The sequence below is a fragment of the Dendrobates tinctorius genome, unplaced genomic scaffold (genome assembly GCF_039654945.1).
Source record: "Dendrobates tinctorius isolate UK_male_01 unplaced genomic scaffold, ASM3965494v1 ptg000162l, whole genome shotgun sequence".
Taxonomy (NCBI): domain Eukaryota; kingdom Metazoa; phylum Chordata; class Amphibia; order Anura; family Dendrobatidae; genus Dendrobates; species Dendrobates tinctorius.
Window position 1 is genome coordinate 44,137,082 of NW_027361829.1, and position 21,439 is coordinate 44,158,520.

A 21,439-nucleotide genomic window follows, 5' to 3' on the forward strand; every position below is an offset into this window, starting at 1 on the left:
ATCCGCAGGTAAAACCGCAGGTCTTTTGACCTGCAGATTTACCTGCGGATTTTACAAAATCTGCGCTGCCGAATCTGCACCCCAATCCGCAGCGTATGCACATACCCTCAATTCAAAACCGCGGAAAAATCCGCACCGTCTACACCGGTTTTTTATTCCCATAGGGAATAATGGTACTGTACACCGCAGCAAAAACTGCTGCGGACCCGCAGCGGCCAAATCCGCTGCGGAACCGCAGCAGAATCCGCAGCGTGTGCACTCACCCTTATAATGACTACTTCAGTCTCAGAATTATTCAACCTGTTTGTGGTTTAGTAGGACCTGCTGTTCATGGGCTGTTGCCTCCCATTCAGTAATATGAAATTACGGGGACTCCCTGCAGCCTCAGTGACGTCAGCAGGAGTCCCTGCAATTTAATACAACGAATTAACCCCTTAAACTAACCCCTACAACTCCAAAATTTAACCCACAAACACTCATCAAATTAATAGTGATAGACATACCAAAAAAAGCATGAAATGAAATGGTTAACTATATGTAAACCATGTGTCATTTCATGTCGGGCAGGAGAATAAATATCCAAAAGCCGGCAAATGTTTCTGCGGCTATTCTGTTTTGATGAACTGTATGAATCAGAAATATATGTATAAATGTGTCTCTATGACATGTATAAAATATATACCGTATATATATATATATATACATATATATATATATATGCGTGTGTCTAGATCTATTAATTCGTTTGTGTGGGGAAACCTGTCATTGGACTCCATTATTTGTCCATTTTGCTATCTCTCGCCAGACGGATGTTAAAAGGATGCTTACATGCGATTAAAATCGCATCAATGAAGAAAAATCGCATCAAAAACGCATCACTGGTTAAGATACCTTTGTGCGATTTCGCACCGTTAAAATGGGACCAATTTTTTATTCGTTGTGTGTGACTCCAGCCTTATAGATACTTTATGGCGATTTTCTGCGCACAGAAGCTGGGTGCATGCAATCACCGCCGGGTGTCAACTGATTCTGACAGCTGACACCCAGCACTAGTCCCAGCACTTTAACCCCCTAAATACTGCAATCATTAGCCCCCTTAACACTCCGATTGGCGCCCCCGCAATGTCATCGCAGGTGTCCGATCGTTGACATGGTGACCCAATGTCACGATATCCAGGTCGCCAGGCACAACAAGTTAGTTAGATTGCAATGCATTAGAACTGCAAAAATAAAGTCCATAAAGGGACTTGTTAAAAACAGAAAAAAAGGGAAAAATATTTTTAACCCTTCCAACATCTGGAGTAATAGTACACCGATGTTGCACTCCCCCTGTTCGGTGCGGGCTACGGCGCTGAGCCCGCACCTTTCCGGGCACATGTCAGCTGATCTGTACTGCTGACATGTGCCCACAAAAGCTGTGGGTGGAATTGTGATCCACCCGTGGCTGTTAACTAGTTAAATGCTGCTGTCAATCTCTTGGAAGCGTGTCGAAAATCCTGCCCAACGGTGACGCCGACACATGTTTGTGGGTCACCAATGGGTCGGCATGACAACCAGAGGACTGCTGGAGACCTCTATGGTTGTCATTGCCGGATTGCTGCGAGCGCCCCCCGGTGTACGGCGTCGATAGCAATTGATCATTTCTGCTACACACAGGCGATCTGATCATTGCCTGTATGTAACATTGACGATCGGAGTAGTGCAGCTTCTAGTCTCATGGAGACCATTGCATCTTGCAAAAAGTAAAAAAAAGAGTTTTCAAAAATATAAAAAAATATATAAAAGTTCAAATCACCCCCCTTTCGCCCCATTCAAAATAAAACAATAGAAAAAACTAATTTACACATATTTGGTATCACTGCGTTCAGAATAGCCCGATCTGTCAATAGAGAAAAAGAATTAACCCACTGCTTAATGAGAAAAAAAGTCAAATCGCCAGAATTAAGTTTTTTTTGGTCGTTGCAACAGTGCATTAAAATGTAATAACGGGCGATCAAAAGATTGTGTCTGCACCAAAATGGTATCATTAAAAACATCAGCTCAGCAAGCAAAAAATAAGCCCTCATTTTACCCCAGATCACAAAAGTATTGGAAAATGGCGCCTTTTTTATTTTTTTTTTTTTATAGATTTTGGATTTTTTTCAACACTTAAATAAAAAAAGAACCTAGACATGTTTGGTGTCTGTGAACTCGTAATGACCTGGAGAATCATAATGGCAGATCAGTTTTAGCATTTAGTGAACATGGTAAAAAAACAAACAAATGAAAAACAAATGTGGAATTGCACTTTTTTTGCAATATCACCGCACTTGGAAATTTTTCCCCATTTTCCAGTACACGACATGTTAAAACCAATGGTGTTGTTCAAGTGTACAACTCATTACGCAAAAAGTAAGCCCTTACATGGCCATTTATAAACAGCAGTTTATAAATTTTATTAATAAGCCTAATTTGTAATGGGAGTTGAATAATTTTGATTGCAACAGTAGATGTACCAGTAGCCAACAAATTAATTGTGCCAAGTGATAATCTTAAAGTTGTAAGAAAAAAAACAACCCATGAGGCTTCTATACATGTATAAATGTGTTCTGCGAATTTGCCTTGCTGAGCAACATTTTATTTTCGTAATTTGTCACATCACCAAAAAGGAACTTTCATCTGCACATTTCCTACGTTCACATCTTGTACTCTGACCTCAGACACACAAAGAGTGTTTATTTTTTAATTGTTGTTTTAATGATCTCAAATCCAAATTTCATTTTTGGAACAGTAATTTCTAACTTGTGAAAATGACATTTGTTTGCACGGTCAGGGTGTAAAAGTGCATAGTCTTATTTGGCAATGCTTCCACCTCAGGTCAAGCCACTGTGGGTGTTTTTATGTTACACCCATATATTTTGTACATTACAATACTGTCATAATAAAAAAAAAAGTTTAAAAACTGATACAGAGTACTACATTGGTGGTAAGATCATAACAGAAGTAACATCATAAAGTGCCCCCTTCTGTCTCCTACTTTTAATAAAAAGAATATAAAACATCCACATTACAGGGCTGACTGGTGACCATCCTCTGCTTCTTGGCTAACAGTTCATCTGTTGCAAAGCAGAGGGCCAAATATTGTCTAAGGGTAAGTACACACTGGGCGTTTTTGCTGCATGTTTTTTTCTGCAGCAAAACCTGATTTCTTGTTTCTGGTGTCCTTCGACAGCTCTTTGGTCTTCACCATAGTGGAGTTTGGAGTCAGACTGTTTGAGGTTGTGGACAGGTGTCTTTTATACTGATAACAAGTTCAAACAGGTGCCATTACTACAGGTAATGAGTGGAGGAAAGAGGAGACTCTTAAAGAAGAAGTTACAGGTCTGTGAGAGCCAGAAATCTTGCATTTTTTTAGGTGACCAAATACTTATTTTCCACCATAATTTGCAAAATAAATCTTGCTAAATCATACAAGCTGATTTTCTGGATTTGTGTTCTCATTTTTGGCTCTCATAGTTGTGGTCTACCTATGATGTCAATTACAGGCCTCTCTCATCTTTTTAAGTGGGAGAACTTGCACAATTAGTGGCTGACTAAATACTTATTTCCCCACTGTAGACATAGCATACATAGATATATAGATGTCAATAACACACACATGTATATTTACCATATTTTTCGGATTATAAGACGCACCCCCAATTTTGAGGAGAAAAATAGGATTTTTTTTTTAAATAAAATGGTGGTGCTTCTTATAATCCATGCATCTTATTGCTTACCAGAGGTGGTGGAGGCTGCCGTGAAGCGGGGTCCCAGGGTCGCTGCTGGAGGAGGCAGGAGAGTGGGTTGATGCCGCAGGCTGGGATGTGTTCCGATGTGCAGCGTGCCGCTGTGGGTGTCCAGTGCTGCGGGGGGTGTCCAGCGGTGCTGTCCGGTGCTACTGCGGGTGTCTCCGGGGGTGTTCAGCGCTGCGTGGTTGTCCGGCACTGCTGTGGGTGCCCAGCGGTGCTATCGGAGTGTCCAGCACTGCGGGTGTGTCCGGCGGTGCTGCCAGGTGCTGCTGCGGGTGTCTTTGGCGCTGCGGGGGGGCTCTGCCGACATTTTTGAGATGAGAACTCAGTGCTGAGTTCGTCCTAAATAACGGAGTGACTAAAAATGATGTAATACAGAGAATAGCCGTTACTCTGGGGGATTAATGGATCCAAATAACCCTAAAAGTAGGGAAAACAATGCCTCGCATTATCTAAGTGTAGTAAAAACAATGTACAAAATGCACACTTTGATAATTGCACTCGCCCGATGAAAGGCGAAATGAAGCATAGAAAGAGGATCCCACAGAAATCCAACAGGAACGGACTGCAGCTCAACAAACTGGTCTCACGGAAGACTCCACACATCCGTGGCAGAAACAATCGTTTAGCAAGGAAAACACCCAGTGAGTAGCTGGCGCTTCCGTATAAAAAATTCTTGTAAGTGTTAAAAAAAACAAACATCTACCTTATTGAAGAGTTACAGGATTGGGGGACTAATGTTATTACTTTATAGGTATCAGTTGCACCTTGTAGTAACAAAACACCCTATACTGTCAAAAGAAAAAAGGAATGGCATGGTAGGCCCTATTGAAGAGGGGCTGTGGTCTGAAATACTGGAAAGAGTTCCACAGTTGTCTTTGAGTGAATCCCATAGATTATACCAATTACAGATACTACACGAGTCATATAGAACACCCCAATTTCTCCACAATATAGGTCTTCGATCAGTCTCCCTTTGTGCTAGATGTAAAACATCCACAGCTAACAGACTTCATATGATATGTACATGCTCTGATTTGGAAACTTTCTGGAAGGATGTAATAGCGATCATTAATAGAACATAGTTGATACATATCCCTCACCATTAGTATGTATACTGGGATTATATTGAAGATTTGAGCACTGACGAACAAGGCAAAATAGCGGTAGCATGCATATTATAGATGGTCAGGAAACTGATAATCAATGTTGGGCTATCAGAGCAGGCGCCCACAGTAACAGAATTTGTAAATAAGATTAATTGGTTATTAAATCTGGAACAAAGCATATATTTTAAAAGGAAAGCTATCTCCAAATTTGAACTAGTATTCTCAGGCTGCTAAGGGGCCATTTATATTGCCTAAAAAAAGCAGCCTGCAGCTGCCCAGAAAAGTTGCATCTATTAGATGCGCCAATTCTGGCGCTTTGCCCATCTTTTCCCACTTGCCCTGTAGCAGTGGCAAGTGAGGTTCATATTTGTGGGGTGATGTCACCTTTGTATTGTCCATTTACATCAAGCCCACGTGTTAGTATTGGAGAGGTATCTATAAGACACCTCTCCATTACTAATCCTATAGTTATATTGTAAATATACACATAGCCAGAATAAAGTCATTTCATTGAAAGATTGACACAGACTCCTTTTAATGATTGTAAATTAAACCATATTCCTGTAATTAAACAAAAATAAGAAATAACCATATCCCTCACCTGTCTGTCATTCCGTCCCACACCGTAATCATAGTCGTGAGGCTTTTACTCACTGTGCTAGCGGGAATCTCACAGAGGTCACCGCAGTTCAGGGGCCCGGCTGGGAACACAGCCTCAGTCACTGGTAGTAACCTCGATGATGTCACCCTCTGCTCACTGATGCTGCGCTCGCAACAGCTCATTCATTGGTGGTTCTCAGTCTGGACGGTCGCATCTTGACACCGTCCAGGTTGAAAACTGTTTATCCCCAGATGATAGCTTCAATGGAATGGGTAATGCCGTGAGTATGGTTGTGAGGCTGTGTCGTTCTTTGAATTAAAGGACTTATTCTGGCTGTGTGTTTATTTACAATATAACTATTGGATCAGTAATGGAGAGGCGTCTTACAGATGTGTCTCCATTACTGACCCCATGGGTTTGATGTTAATGGGCAATACAAAGGTGACATCAACCCCACAAATATGAACCCCACTTTTCACTTCTACAGGACAAGTGGGAAAAGCCGGGCAAAGTGCCAGAATTGGTGAATCTTATAGAGGCTCCTTTTCTGGGCAGCTGCGGGTTTCTTTTTTTAGGCAATATTAATGGCCCCTTTGCAGCCTGAGAATATCAGCCTTCAGCTGTCTGCTTTATCAAGGCTGGTTGTCAAAAATGAAGGGGGGACCCATGTTATTTATTTTGAATTACTTATTTAAATAATTAATAAAACAGAGAGTGGGGACCCTTCTATTCTTGATCACCAACCTTGCTAACACTGACAGCTGAGGGTTGTCAGTTTTGGCTGGCTGGTTATCAGAAATACAAGGGAACCCATGCTGTTGTTTTTTTTTTTTAAAATTTATTTAGAGTGCAGACGCTAGCTGATTAATACTCCCATCAGCCGCTCCTGCTCCCGTTGTTAGCGGCAGCAGGCGAAGGCTGATGGGAGAAAGTAGTCCCATCAGCCAACACCAGTGACCGGAGGTAAACTTTATACCTCCGATCACAGCTGCAGGCTCAAATGATAGCATGGGAACTGCACCTACTTGACTGGCGGTAATGATTTTACTGGCGATCAGAAGCAGTGTTTGCCGTGCTGTCATGCACATGACAGTACAACAAACACCCTGTGTTTAGGGATCCGACCCCGAACAGTAACATATTTCCTGATGAAATCTGTGTTGGGTGTCCGTGCCCGAACAATAGGTGTTCGGTATGAACACCGATCTTTGCTGTTCGGGTTCGCCCATCTCTAGTGATGAGCAAGTGTACTCTGATAAGGTGTTATCTGAGCATGCTTGAGTGCTAATACAGTATTTTCATTGTGCTCTAATACTATGTTTGAGTTGCCATGGCTGCATGTCTCCTGGCTGTTCGACACCTGCAACACATGCAGGGATTGCTGTTTGTTAGGGACGAGACATGCAGCCACAGCGACTCAAGCATAGTATTCAACCACGCTGAAGATTAGCACTTAAGTGTGCTCGGATAGCACCTTAACAGAGCACGCTCGCTCATCACTAGTTACATTGTTTCATAATCATGTAATGCTCAAGTTGTTAATGAGGCATAGAATATACTGCCCTGTCCAGACATATATTTGCATATTATTTATAGTGGATTTTTTTTTTAACTTCTATTGGTGCAGTTTCATGGATTTTTTTTCTTCTGTGCCCCTTCATTTTTTAAGCTATGCCCTGCCCCCTTGTAGTAATTTCTCCCTTCAACCAACTGGGCGTATACCACAGAACTTCACTGTAGGCAAGGTCGTGTTTTTATTGGCCTGCGCCAAAGAAGAGAAAGGTCCATAAAGAAGTTCTGTGCTATAAGCCTAATTTGTTGGACTGAAAATTTTTATCTTTATGGGGGGAAGAGGGGAGGGTGGGCTAACTTTGGAACAGAGGGGCAGAGAAGAAAAAGTTAACCAGCACCAGATGGAGGAGGTTCTTAGTTTAAACAAAAAAAAAAAAACTGTGACTGGTCGTCTTCAAAAGATCTTGTTTTTCTCCACTAATTACACTTTGTTATATTGTAAAAAAGATCTGTTGTAAAACTGATGCAAATAGAGACATATTCATCTGGCCACTGAGTCACGTAATAGTGTTGACGCTTTTGTTCTGTAGAAATCGCCTTTCAGTATTCATCTCTGGTTGAGTGGAAATGTTATAATCGCATTCAAGGTGCACTAATGTAATTCTACCATATTCCACAACATGTACCAATTGATCTAATAAATTTCACTTTTCTACATGACTCCTGAGAGTGTACTGAAAAGTCCTTACAAACCCCCATAATCACATAACCTACAATTAGAAAAATGGAAAAGTTAAGTTTTTGATTTTTGTAAAAGCTCCATTTATTTAAAGACGGTTTCTGCTACTATGGATTTAAACATATTAAATAGATGCTGAGGGTTTGGATCTGCAATTATTTAAACTATTGAAGGTCAACGTTCATACAAAATTAACAATAAATTATGTCAATCTGTCATTTTAGATGGTCAATTATTCAGAATCATGAAGATCTGGCACTTCAATATGCTGAAGGCTCTGGATTTTATATCACAGAAAAAGTAAGTAACCTTTTTCGTTTTTTTTACTAGCGATTTTGTGTAATAATTGAAGTAACCATTTCAGACCCGCTTTGTTCTCAGAAAAGTTTTCTTAATTGTGACCCCTTAGATACCCTTGTTTTTATTTGCTTTTGACCCTATACGTATATGGATGCAGCAATGCCAAATTTGTTTGTATTTATTTTTTTTACTTTTGAATTGGGAAAAGTGGGTTATTTTAATTTTTTATATAAAAAACAGAAACAAAAAAATATTGGGCAGATCCATTAAGACTGGTGTAGCCATGATTTGTCCAGCCCATACTATGCCCATATTAGCGCAGCTGGCCCAGATTTGACGTGTAAATTCCAAATGTCGCAATATTTTTGATCAACTTCTGATTTGTACAAAATTATTGCAACTTTTTAAGGGGTTTTAGACAAGAATTGTAAACACCTTTTAAAAGGAATCTCTCCTCGTAAAACACTACTTATGTGCAGATAAAGAGTTAATCTGCAGGTAAATGGTGTTACAAAGCTGCTGTGAAAGTATGGCTACCGGAATTAAATGAATATATTTCCTCCCGGGAGCTGCTGGTTTTTCAGTCATGGGGATCGTGCATGGAGTGATTACAGTCTTCTCCCATTATATTTAAAGCGGCAGCTGTAATCATGCCCTACATGGTATGGTGAGTTGTGAGCGGTGACTGTAGTCGCTCAGTGCACACTTCGATGACTGAAAGTCGGCGATTGCTGGGAGGAAGTAAAGTGATTTTCTCCTGTGAACCAAACTATCAGTAAGGCAGCTAGACAGAATTGCAGCACTATTTACATGTAGATTAACCCTATTTCTGCATGTAAATAGGGTTTTTTCAAGGTAATAGGTTCCTTTTAATGAATTGGTCCATTTTTTTTTTTTTTAAATCTTTTTATTTATTTATTTTTTTTATTTCTCCCAGGGGCTTGGCTTGTACTATATATTACAATATTGTAGTATAGAGGAGAAATTAAAATTACCTATGAATACAGTAAAGTATGAAGCCCAGCAACAGAGAGTACAGAGATGGCGGCGATGGGGGCTTTCATTATCCCCTCTGCTGCCATGGAAACACATTTGCACCCTGTTATTGCACCATTTAATGCCGCTGTCATAGTGCCAGAAAATTCATTGTGACTGGCCTGCTATCACGGTATGACACGACCCAACGGATGGTTGATCATCTAACGGCACAACTCACATACAATTGGATGGTTAAGGTGAGAGGAAGGCCCTAGTGATGGGGAATGAGGGATGGTCACCACCTGAGCTCCAACCTGAGCCTGTCCCTGCACTCACCTAACGCCCTATATGAGTCCCCCCCCCCCCGCCGTCAGGATACCACGTCCCTATTTGTCACCTTACTCTGCCCTGGCTAGTGCACTGGCCGGTAAGGAGCACTAGCCTCACCTCTGCAGATAATAAACACATGGGGAAGTGACAGACACCAAAGGGACAAGGTAACAAAAACACCAGACTTAGCTTATGTACACCGCTGCTAAGCTCCACACCGCAGATAATAACAACAACTAGACTCCACACGCCAGAAGTGGCTGACACCAGAGAAATGCTCCTGCTTGGCTGGTTTCCAGAAAGGAACTGTATCGCCAACAGTCAGCTGATGCATCCGGTGACCTTTTACAGGCTGGAGGGAGTGGTCACCACCTGAATCAGCTGATCCAGCAGCACTGCAGTAACACCAGATTGCCAGCGGGGAAAAAACTGACATTAACCCCCGATAGTCCTAAAGGATAAAAGTTTTAAACTGAGTGGAACCAGAGCTGCCACAAATCCAAAAATGGATCGTGACACCTACCATTGCTTAATCTCCACATTATATACTTCACAACATGCTCACTGTGCGCTCAGCGGAATTTGTAGACAGGAGTGCATGTTTCTTATCATCCAACAAGCTGTAAATACATCAGTACATGAGATTAATATAAATTAATTAACCTTAACCTCAAGCTTTGGTGGAAAGAATTAGCCTTTGGGTATCGAGTTTAAACCCACATTACAATAGAAAATTGTAGAGCTGCATATGTGTAATTGTGATGTGCATTGACTCAAAATGAATTTGCCATTGATGAGAAAATAAGGGTAAATGCACACCTTTCTGCATCTATTGGCAGGAAAAGCGCAGCTGCAAAAACTTGCGTTTTTGCTATTTTTTTTTACCTGCGTTTTTGGTGCAGATTTCCCCTCCATTACTAGAGCAGTTTTCAAAATAATAGCAGTGTGTTCTAAGGCATCGTGCGCAAGTAGAAACGCTGTTATGAATGGGTCACCGAAGAGAAAAAAGCAAAACAAGCTAAGTCACAGAAAACCAGAGAGGTTGGTAACTATGGAGATTGCAGATCCCTGATCCTACCACACAACTAGCAGCAGCCATGGAGCGTACCTACGATGTTCTTAGTCGCTTCGTCACAGCCGGAGGACTAAATAAGCTTGAAGCATGAAAAGGGGAAAACTAACTGCCCCAGAGCAGACCCCAAAGGAATAGATAGCCCCCACACATGTATTGACGGTGAAACAAGATGAAGGCACAAACACAGGCAGGAAAATGGGCTGAGCAAACGATAGGGCCCAAACTAACTAGAAAGGAAAGGAAAGGAAAAACACTGTCTGCAACCAGCAAAAAAAACCCTACAAAAATAATGTCCAACACTTCTGATAGCAAAATTAACCCTGAAGTCACTAGACTTCTCCCACTATATCAGCACTCTGAAATATTCTGAGACAGAGCAAAAAGAGACCAAACTAGTAAGGGACAAAAAGCAAATTGGCAAAATACTGATAAATAAGAGTGGAAATTCAGCACAGCCCCCAGCCGGGGCTGGCTGACCACACAAAAAACTGAATAGACCAACAAAATCAAGTGTGAAAAACTTAGCTTTAGATGACTGGAACAGAGCTGAAAACCAAGAGTTGACAAGCCAGAAGGAATCACCAGCAACTGAATAGGGCGTCGGCTGTCTTAAATCCAATCTGAGACTCCTGAGGTCCAATCGTCATCCTCATTCTCAGGTTGCAGATCTCCATCGATCAAATCAGCCTCACTACCTCCTGTTACCACCAGAGGCAGTCTGGAAGGAGAACTCACAACTGGTGAACCAGAGAATGAACTCACAACACGCATGCAAAAATGCATCATGCGTTTTTGCATGCGTTTGCTTTTTTTATGCGCATTTGTTCTCTAGGTGTGTTAGCGCTGCCCCTGGCCCTGCTGCTGGTCCCGCTGCTAGTCCTATACGCACCGCCACCGGTCCAGGTTCTTCCGTTGAGGGCTCTCCACTCACCACCACCGGCCCTAGGTCCACCACGCTGACCGCTCCAGCGCGTGCCTCCTGCCCTCCTGCTTTCCGGCAGGAGGCTTCCCGGCGCACTCCTCCTCTGCTGTCGGCTGCGCGCACCGTGCCTCTGCGCATGTGCCGGAGGGCCAGGCGGTGCGTCCATGCAGCTCATATGCCTTCTGACGTGACCTGACCCGGAAGCTCCCTCTGACCTATCAGAGGCACCCACCAGGTATTTCAGGCCGCCCTCCCTTAGTGGAGGCTCCTGACTATCGAGTTAGCTCTCCTTGTGTCCAGGCCCTGCTCGCTACCGCTAGCCCCGCTTGCTTCCGCTCGCTACCCCTAGTTCCCGTTTTGCCTGTCATTATCCTCTGTTAATCCTCTGTGTGTCCTTTGCTTTTGCAGTTCCTGCTCCAGCCCAGTCTCCTTCAGGCCTCCCGCCTCTCTCCACCGTCCTGCTTCCTACTCGCTCCTCCCTCCGGACTCTGGCTATCCCGGACCCCTCTCCGGATTCCCGGCCGCTCTGCATCATCTGCTGATCTTTGTGAGCCGACCCCTGGTCCTGGCAGCCGTGGCGCTTGAACTCCCTGAGCCTGCTCCCTAACAGTCCCTGTATAGGGGTTGGTCCCACCTGGCGCGCTCGCTTGGGGAGGGTTCGGCGTCACGGCATAGTGGGTCCACTCTTGCACCCGTCACCTGCGGTGTGACAAGGTGTCAAACCAGTGTCTACACATGTTTACTCGTAAAACCCATGCGTACGCATGTCCATTCGCACGCCTGCTTTACCATAGACTGTAATGCATTGTTATGACGCATTCCGTGCGCAAGTGACGCGTCCTGGGGGCCGCGGGGTACTCAGAGCCAGGCCCGTCAGCTTCAATGGGGGATGGTGTCACGGCGGCTGGGACCCAGTCCGTGGCCCTAGGCGGTCAAAGGCAATTAATTGCGTGGTATTTAAGGAGATGGTAATAAAGTTTATAGTTGAATACGTGACACCACCTGTGGCAATCTGGTCAGTGGTGACCAGCGCTGCGGTGTTTCTTCTCTGGGATGGATGTTGGGCGCAGCTGTGATGTTGTAGCCCTCCACAGGTAGGGCTGTAGTCCCAGGGCAGAATAGATGTTGTTAGTAGAGTTGGTAGATGTGGAGTGGAATGAAGGAGTGGTGCAGGAGTAAAATGAAGGACACAGTCGCATGTAGTTCAGTGGGCTTTACTCACTGTCTGGTGCACACAGACGCCCGCTTCAGTACTGAGTCCTACAGGTAAGGGGTCCAATAAACTTCCAGGTAGATGAGTACACCCCATCCAACACTCCCTTTCAGTATGTTCCTTTCTAGGCCGTCTCACTGTGCTGATTTCCTCTCCTTTCTCCCTTTACAGCACCTTCACTCTCAGTGTCCCAGGCTAGCTGCCGCGGATCCTGTCAGAATTCATCACTCAAGCGGTTCTTTGATCCTATATGGCTGCCTTTCTGAGAAGATAACTCTGTGATTCGCTGTGGTCCATACAGCAACCAAAGCTGTCAGCTTGCTAGTTAAGTTCGTTGTTTACTTCACTAGGCTAGGGGCTGAGACCCTTCTGCGACCTAATTTCTTCTCCCACCTGATAGCAATCAGCGTGGGTCTCTAGAAATTCCTTTCTTTCCTCCCGGGAGCTTCTCCTCCCAGCCAATCTATCCGACAGCTCCTCCTGACAGGAGCTGCTCCAAGCGCATCCTTCTTCCTGCTCTTCCCCTGAGGGGACTCTCTCAACTGTCTTCAAATCTCCCACTCTTTCTCTAAGCTCCGCCCACTCGCTGTTCCCATTGGCTGCTCTACATCACTCCACTTTCTAAGCTCCTCCCCATTACCTACCTTCCCCACTAGCTCCCAACACCCTTTCCTAGCCAGTCTGGGATGAGGCCCATCTCCCGTAGGGTATGCCCAGGTGCCCTGACTAGCTAGTGTGGGTGTGCTGAATGCAGTGTTAAGAGTGTGGTGAAATGCCCCCATCTTACCTGGTCATGAGATGCAGCACCTCTGGATGAGATGCAGTACCTCTGTGGCGACTGGACCCGCAGGGGCGACACACAAGCGTTTTTTTGACGCCTTTGGACTGACTAAAAAATGCAACAGGCTGCGTCTGGCATGTCTAGACGCACACCTTGAAAAAACATACGCACGAAAACACATACGAATGCATGCAAACGCAAGACCATGCATATGCCATGTTAAACATAGGTACGCATGTGCAAGATGCGCTACCCAAAAAAACGCTAATGTGAAACCAGCCTAAAACATGAGTTATTCACAAAATCTTTATACTAGTTTTTATTTTCAGCATTGGGAACATTGCACACTGTTTTTAATTCAAAACATGAAGAGAAATGTATATAATTTTTAATTACTTTACAGAAAATAACAAACAATGAACACTGGGTTGTTCTAAAAAAAATAGCAGTGTCTGCATTTGTCTTTACAAACTCATAATATGTACTTTTTGTGGATTTAGCATTCCTGTGAATCACTAACCTAATATTTAGTTGTAGACCCACAGTTTTTTTTAGAACTGCTTTACAGTCCCTCACTTCTTTCAAGGCCACACTTGCTACCACAAAGCAAACCTACTTCTCATCTCTCATATCTTCCCTGTCTCGCAACCCTAAACAGCTATGCCCACGTTAGCATTTTTAAATGCTCAGGAAACTGAAACTGATCCCCCTTCCCAGAAAACGCGCGACTTTTTTCCGCGCGTTTCTTGCGCGTTTTTTGCACAAAAGACGCACATTTTTTATGCGTTTTTTGGCGCACGTTTTCTGGGAACATTCCAGAGCGTTTAAAAACGCATGCATTGGCAAAAACGCATGCAAATTAATTTGAAGCTTCTTTTAAGCGTTTCTGCAGCGTCTGAGCCGGCACAAACGCTGCGAAAACGCTTGAAAAAACGCAACGTGGGCACACAGCCTAACAGTTAACGTGACTGTCTTTCATCATCCTGGAGCTGATCCTTAGCCTCAATGGCAAAGGCTCAGCCATTCTTCCATCCAAAGTCTTCTGTTTTATTCCACGCCTTTCTGGTTTTGGCATGTATTTGTTGTCTTGGCTTTACCCTTAAATAAGGGCCACCTAATTCACACCTGTTTCTTCACAGAATGACCTCACTAATTGAACTCCACAATGCTATTATTTTGAACACATCCCCTTTCAATTAGTTATTCTAATACACAGACTCAAAAACCTGCAGATCATGAATGCGGAGTCTGTTGGTTTTCTTAGAATATAATGCGCCAACTGGTATTGTTTGACGTGTGGTAATATAATTTATGCCAAAAACAGTCACTAATCTGCTTAGTCATATTTGACTGTTATTATTTTGAACACTACTGTATAGGTGAAATCTGCAGCAAAAACACTGAAAGACTTGACATTCTGCAGATTTAAATCTGCACCAAATCTGCGAATCACAAATATGCAACTTGTGCATGAGACCTCAGGATTCTCATTCCCTTTGCTGGCATCAGGAAACTTTTCAGGTTTTGTGACAAATCTACACTGAAAAAAATGCAGCAAAAACGCAACGTGTGCACACAGCCTTAACCTTGAATTTATATGTAAATGATGCTGAAAGTGCCCTAAGGTTGGGCCGAATGCCAGTTAGTGCATTGACCCTCAGCAGTATTGCCCTTCTGGGACCAGCCCCATGGACTTGATTCACTTTTGTTAAGTTGCGCTACAGCACTGTAATTAGCTGAACAGACGTCGGTGAAACTCATAGAGGTGGCGGTACACAGAGAATAGTTCGGATGATTGATAAACTAGCTGAAAATCGACACACTTGTAACCTCATTTGCATAAAAATTCAAACTTGTTTTTCTCAGAAATAGAAAACTCACTTGTTCAGGAAGGTACATTAGAGCTGCTCTTTAACTACCCTACCCGGCAAAGTATGATAATTAGTTTGGTGACTAAATCTCCTAACAAGTTCCCCTTAAGTAGCAAAGTGTAATATATTCATTAGGTCCGTATATGTTATTTACATGATTAAGTATACACAATACACAGTATTTCTAACCATTCTATTACTAGTTAATGGAAGAAGGGTAATTTGTGCAGCAAATCCTTCTTTAATTAGTTTTGCTTTTTATCTGTTTTTATCTGCAGTGTTTGCTCTGATTAAACTGTGAAATACATTTTTCCAGCCAACTGCATAAATGTGTTGAAGGTAAACATAGGAAAAAGGAACTTGTGGTCTGGTCTGGTTAGGAAATTCTGTTTTTCCACAGATAATGACAGTAGTAACGTCATCGTTTTCTGGAATTTATAATTCCCTTGGCCTGCACTGGAGTGTTTACTTTTTCAGTTCTTTTCAGGTTCTGTTTTTGTTTTTCTTTCATCTATGTTACTAATGTTTTTAGGATGACTGTGATGACACCTATTAACAAAATACAAACTCCAGGCAAGTTCAAGGGTCAGATATGCTGACACGGACTGGGCTCTTAGGAACTTGGAGAGACCGGGTAAGGACTCTGTTCAGACTGTACATAATCTGGATCCTCGAACAGAACGGTTACTGACATGGTGTCACCAACAGGACTGAATTCAGATCCTGGGACAGGATCCGACTGTTTCTCGTACTGACTGAATGGTTTCTGGTTCAGAATTCAGCCCTGTCTGTGACTCCGTGTCAGTAACCATTCTGTTCGAGGATTCAGAATTGGTACAGTGTAAACAGAGTCCTTATCCTCTCTGACCTTTGGGTCAGCAGCTGCAGTAGCGGGGACTGCCTAGCAGTGGTACCTGGTGGCTACCTGCAGCTCAAGTCTGATTCCACCACCAGGAACTTCAGTGAACACCAGGTTGTCGTTTAGTTACGCCCCCTTCCTAGTTAACCCCTGCCCTGTGGCACAGTGGGTCCACAAACCATGTGCGCCACCTGTGGGCGTGACAATTTATAGGTCCTGTGCAATGCTTAGTGGAAAGCTATGCTAGACCGTCTGAATATGCGCCAAATTTATTACCGCGACTCGTGATGGATGATAGATTTGGTGCACCTATAGACATAGATCCTTTTTTCTACCTTTAAACCACCTCTTGATTGACTTGCCTCTTTTGCGTCTACGCTTTATTGCAAATTGGCATGAACTGTTGCATTTTCAGTCATTCCCCATTTCTAGCCAAGTCAAACTTCTTGCTCAGAAAGACAAACCTCTTTTTCAGGGACCTATAAACAGATGTACGGTAGTTTTAAACACACAGTAAATGGGTCTAAAGCTCAATTTACACCAAGGTTCAATGCATTTTCTACCAGTGCTGAAACACATAAAGTCATGCTTCTCCATCATTGTTTGCAAAAGTGCACATACAGTTTCATGTAAAAGTTTGTCCACCCCTGGTCACAATTAATGTTACTGTGAACAGTAAGCAAGTTGAAGATTAAATGATCTCTAAAAGGGCTTAAGTATTTTAGGCAAAAAAATAAATTTTCATCTTTTTACATTTTAAAAATTACAAAAAGGAAAATGGGCTGATGCAAAAGTTTGGGCACCCTTCATGGTTAGTACTTATTAGCACCCCCTTTTTGAAAGTATTACAGCTTTTAAATTATTTTTGTAGCCAGCCAAGAATCTTTCTTGTTTGAGGGATGTTCATCCAATCTTCCTTGGAAAATTCTTCCAGTTATGTGATATTCCTGGGTCATCTTGCATGCACTGCTATTTTGAGATCTAGCCACAGATTTTCAATGATGTTCAGATCAGGGGACTGTGAGGGCCATTGTAAAACCTTCATGATGCACCTTTTGAGGTAGTCTATTGTGGATTTTGATGTGTCTTTAGGATCAGATTCATTATCCATTTGTAGAAGCCACCCTCTTTTCAACTTCGGCATTTTTACAGATGGTGTTATATTTGCATCAAAAATTTGTTGAAATTTAATTGAATCCATCATTCCCTCTACCAGTGAAATGTTCCCAGTACCATTGTGTTGTGAGTTCATTTTCCCCTTCATTACTGAGGCCCGAGGAACTCCCTCTTCTGGTAAAGAAAGGTAGTGAGCCTTATTATCAAACACCTGAGGCTGTTGATGATGACTGGCTGAGTGGAGTTACTGACTGGATATAAGGCTGCCGACGCCCTTCTGCCCTGCGGGTGATTTCTCTGTGGGATCCTTGGAGACTAGTCAGAATTCTTGCTCCTCTAAAGCTAAGTTTGCTGCTCGGCCATTTGCTTTGGTGCTTGACTTTGTTTTGCTTTGTTTTTCTGGATTTCTGCCATTCCCTGCTGGGGTGTGCTGAATTCCTTTAGCTCTGTCTTCTGAAAATACCTAAGTGCTGATTTAGTTTTTGAAGCCTAGCATGCTTCAGGGCCTTTTTCATATCAGCTTGTTGGCTTATGTCTTTGATAGGGTTTTGGCAGATTGCAGACAGCAGCCTTCCTGTCCTTTCCTATCTAGGTAGTTTTGGGCCCCGTCTTTGCTCAGTCTATCTTTCTGTCTGTGTTAGTGTTTTCATCTTGCTTCACCGTCATTATATGTTGGGGGCTGCCTATTGCTTTGGGGTCTGCTCTGGGGCAGTTTAGATTTCCCCTTTCTTTAGGCTTTAGGCCTATTTAATTCTCCGGCCGTGATCGAGGGGTCTAGGGCATCGTAGGAACCCCCCACGGCTACTGCTAGTTGTGTTGATAGGTTCAGGGGTCTGCAATCTGATAGTTGCCAACTTCTCTGGTTTTCTGGACTTAGCTTGTATTTCTGCTTTTGCCTCCTACGGTGACTCATTCATAACAGAATCACCCGCCATACCGCAGATCCTAGGGTACTCAATAGCAGGAAAGAATTGTAAAAAAAAAAAAAAGTGTGTATGTTTTTTCCTCTATATCTCTAAGGCCGTAGGGGGAATTTTTTTTTCTCTCAATGGAGATAAAGCAATTGTCTGATCGTGTGGAGCAGCTCGCTGCGGAAGTGCGGGGAATTTCCGCCTACCTTGCTCATTCACATGCTGCTGAACCAAAGATTCCTACACCTGATGTATTTTTTGGGGATCGGTCTAAATTTTTGAATTTCAAAAATAATTGTAAATTATTTATTGCCTTGAAGCCTAACTTGTCAGGGAGCTCCGCGCAGCAGGTTAAAATTGTCATCTCCTTGCTGCGTGGCGATCCCCAGGATTGGGCGTTTTCTTTGAAACCAGATGATCCTATTCTGACTAATGTGAACGCATTTTTTCAGGCCTTGGGGTTGTTGTATGACGAACCTAATGCCATTGATCAGGCTGAAAAAACCCTGCTGGCATTGAACCAGGGTCGTGATTCTGCAAAATTGTACTGTCAAAAATTCCGAAAGTGGGCAGTACATACTACCTGGAATGATAATGCCTTGGCTGCTCTCTTTCGGAAGGAGTTGTCAGAAGCCGTAAAAGATACTATGGTGGGATTTCCTGTTCCCTCTGGTCTTGACGATTCTATGTCATTAGCCATTCAGGTTGATCGGCGTTTGCGCGAACGCAAAGCTGCACGAGAGGTGTTGCCACCTGTTGAACAAATGTCTGAACCTATGCAGTGTGATAGCTTTTTTTCCAGAGAGCAGCGCCAGGAGTTCAGAAGGCGTAATAAGTTGTGTTTTTTCTGTGGAGATGCCTCGCATATTATTTCTGTCTGTCCTAAACGAGAGAAACGCTTTGCACACACGTTTTCTGTTGGGGGTGTTCAACCTAAGTTTCTTCTGGCTATTACTCTGATCTGCTCCCTGTCCACATTTTCCGCCAAGGCTTTTGTGGATTCGGGAGCAGCCCTAAACCTAATGGACTTGGATTTTGCTAAACGTTGTGGATTTCCGATGACACCTGCAGACGCCTATCCCTTTGAGGGGGATTGATGCTACTCCTTTGGCTAAAAGTAAACCTCAGTTTTGGACCCAGGTGGTAATGCGGGTCGCCCCAGACCATCAAGAAAATTGCAGATTTTTGGTGTTGCATAATCTGCATGATACTATTGTTCTGGGGTTTCCCTGGTTACAAATTCATAATCCAGTTTTGGATTGGAAATCTGTGTCTGTGGTGAGTTGGGGTTGTCGGTGTGCCTTTAGTGAGGCTCTGGTGTTTTCCACCTCTCCTCAGTCGCATGATGTTCCTGATTATTTGGCGGACTTTTATGATGTATTTAGTGAGAATGAGTCTGCGTCTCTGCCTCCTCATAGGAGTTATGACTGTGCAATTGAACTGAGCCCGGGGTGTAAATTCCCCAAGGGTCGGCTCTTCAATTTATCTGTACCCGAGCACGAGGCTATGCGATCCTATATTAAGGAGGCGTTGGAGAAGGGTCATATTAGACCATCCTCGTCACCCTTAGGTGCTTTTTGTAGCCAAAAAGGATGGATCATTAAGACCTTGTATTGATTATCGTGCCCTCAACAAAATTACTGTTAAATATCAGTATCCGTTACCCCTGATTTCTGATCTATTCTCCAGAGTTAAAGGTGCTTGCTGGTTTACCAAGCTTGACCTCAGGGGGGCGTATAATCTTATTCGCATTAAGCATGGGGATGAATGGAAGACGGCGTTTAATACTCCGGATGGACATTTTGAGTACCTGGTGATGCCTTTTGGGCTCACTAATGCCCCTTCTGTCTTCCAGTGCTTCATGAACGATATTTTCCGAGATTTTGTCGATAAATTTTTGATTATCTATCTGGATGATATTTTGATCTTCTCCAAGGATTGGGATTCTCATGTGGAACATATTCGGACTGTGTTCCGGATTTTGAGGGAGAATTCCCTGTATGTCAAAGGATCTAAATGCCTTTTTGGAGTACAGAGGATTTCTTTTTTGGGATTTATTTTGTCCCTGTCAACTATTGAAATGGACCCGGCCAAGGTACAGGCCATTTACGATTGGGTTCAGCCCACTTCTTTGAAGGCCCTCCAGAAGTTTTTGGGTTTTGCTAATTTTTATCGGAAATTTATAGCAAAATTTTCTAGTATTGCCAAGCCATTGACTGATTTGACTAAGAAGGGTGCTGATGTGTTAAATTGGTCTCCGGAGGCTGTTTCTTCCTTTCAGGAGCTGAAGCGAAGATTCACCTCCGTCCCGGTTTTGCGGCAACCTGATGTCTCACTTCCATTCCAGGTAGAGGTGGATGCTTCTGAGTTTGGTGCAGGAGCTGTTTTGTCCCTAAAGGATCCTGTAACATCTAAAATGAATCCCTGTGCTTTCTTTTCCCGAAAGTTCTCTCCATCTGAACGTAACTATGATGTGGGGAATAGGGAACTGTTGGCCATGAAATGGGCATTTGAGGAGTGGAGACATTGGTTGGAGGGAGCTAAGCATCAAGTCGTGGTCCTCACTGACCACAAGAATTTGATTTACCTAGAGTCGGCTAAGCGCTTGAACTTTAGACAGGCTAGGTGGGCCTTGTTTTTTACATGTTTTGATTTTGTGGTTTCTTTTCTTCCTGGAACGAAGAATGTCAAGGCAGACGCCCTCTCTAGGAGCTTCTTTGCTGATTCTCCTGTGGTGACCAAGCCTGCTACCATTTTAGGCGAAGGGGTAGTTCTTTCTGCCATCTCGCCCGATTTGAGACGTACTCTGGAAGAGTTCCAGGAGGACAAACCTGAGCATTGTCCCAGTGGAAAGTTGTATGTTCCTGACCAGTGGAAGAAGAGAGTGATGTCTGAAGTACATTGCTCTACTTTGGCTGGTCATCCAGGTATTTTTGGTACTAGAGATCTGGTGAGTCGGTTTTTTTGGTGACCCTCCTTGTCTCGTGATGTCAGGAATTTTGTGCAGTCCTGTGGGACGTGCTCCCCGTCTAAATCGTGTTCTCGCTCTAGTGGGTTGTTGATGCCTTTGCCTGTCCCCAAGAGGCCATTGACCCATATTTCAATGGATTTCATCTCTGATATGCCTGTCTCTCAAAGGATGACTGTTATTTGGGTGATTTGTGATAGGTTCTCTAAGATGGTTCATCTTGTACCACTCCCTAAGTTGCCGTCTTCCTCTGAGTTGGTGCCCCTGTTTTTACAACAGGTGGTTCGTTTGCACGGGATTCCTGAGAACATTGTATCTGACAGAGGAGTCCAGTTTGTGTCTAGATTTTGGAGAACTTTCTGTTCCAGGCTGGGAATTCAGTTG

The 21,439-nt window shown here is 43.3% G+C and overlaps 1 protein-coding gene across 5 annotated transcripts in view; it reads left to right on the forward strand.

Annotated features, from left to right (window-relative positions):
- The window catches only part of ELMO1 (engulfment and cell motility 1), a 569,414-nt gene that overhangs the window by 166,450 nt on the left and 381,525 nt on the right, over window positions 1–21,439 (forward strand). For all 5 annotated transcript variants that reach the window (XM_073549986.1, XM_073549985.1, XM_073549983.1 and 2 more), the window contains one exon: window positions 7,956–8,031. In XM_073549986.1, coding sequence (XP_073406087.1) covers window positions 7,956–8,031 — 76 coding nt within the window. The remainder of the gene's footprint in view (window positions 1–7,955; window positions 8,032–21,439) is intronic.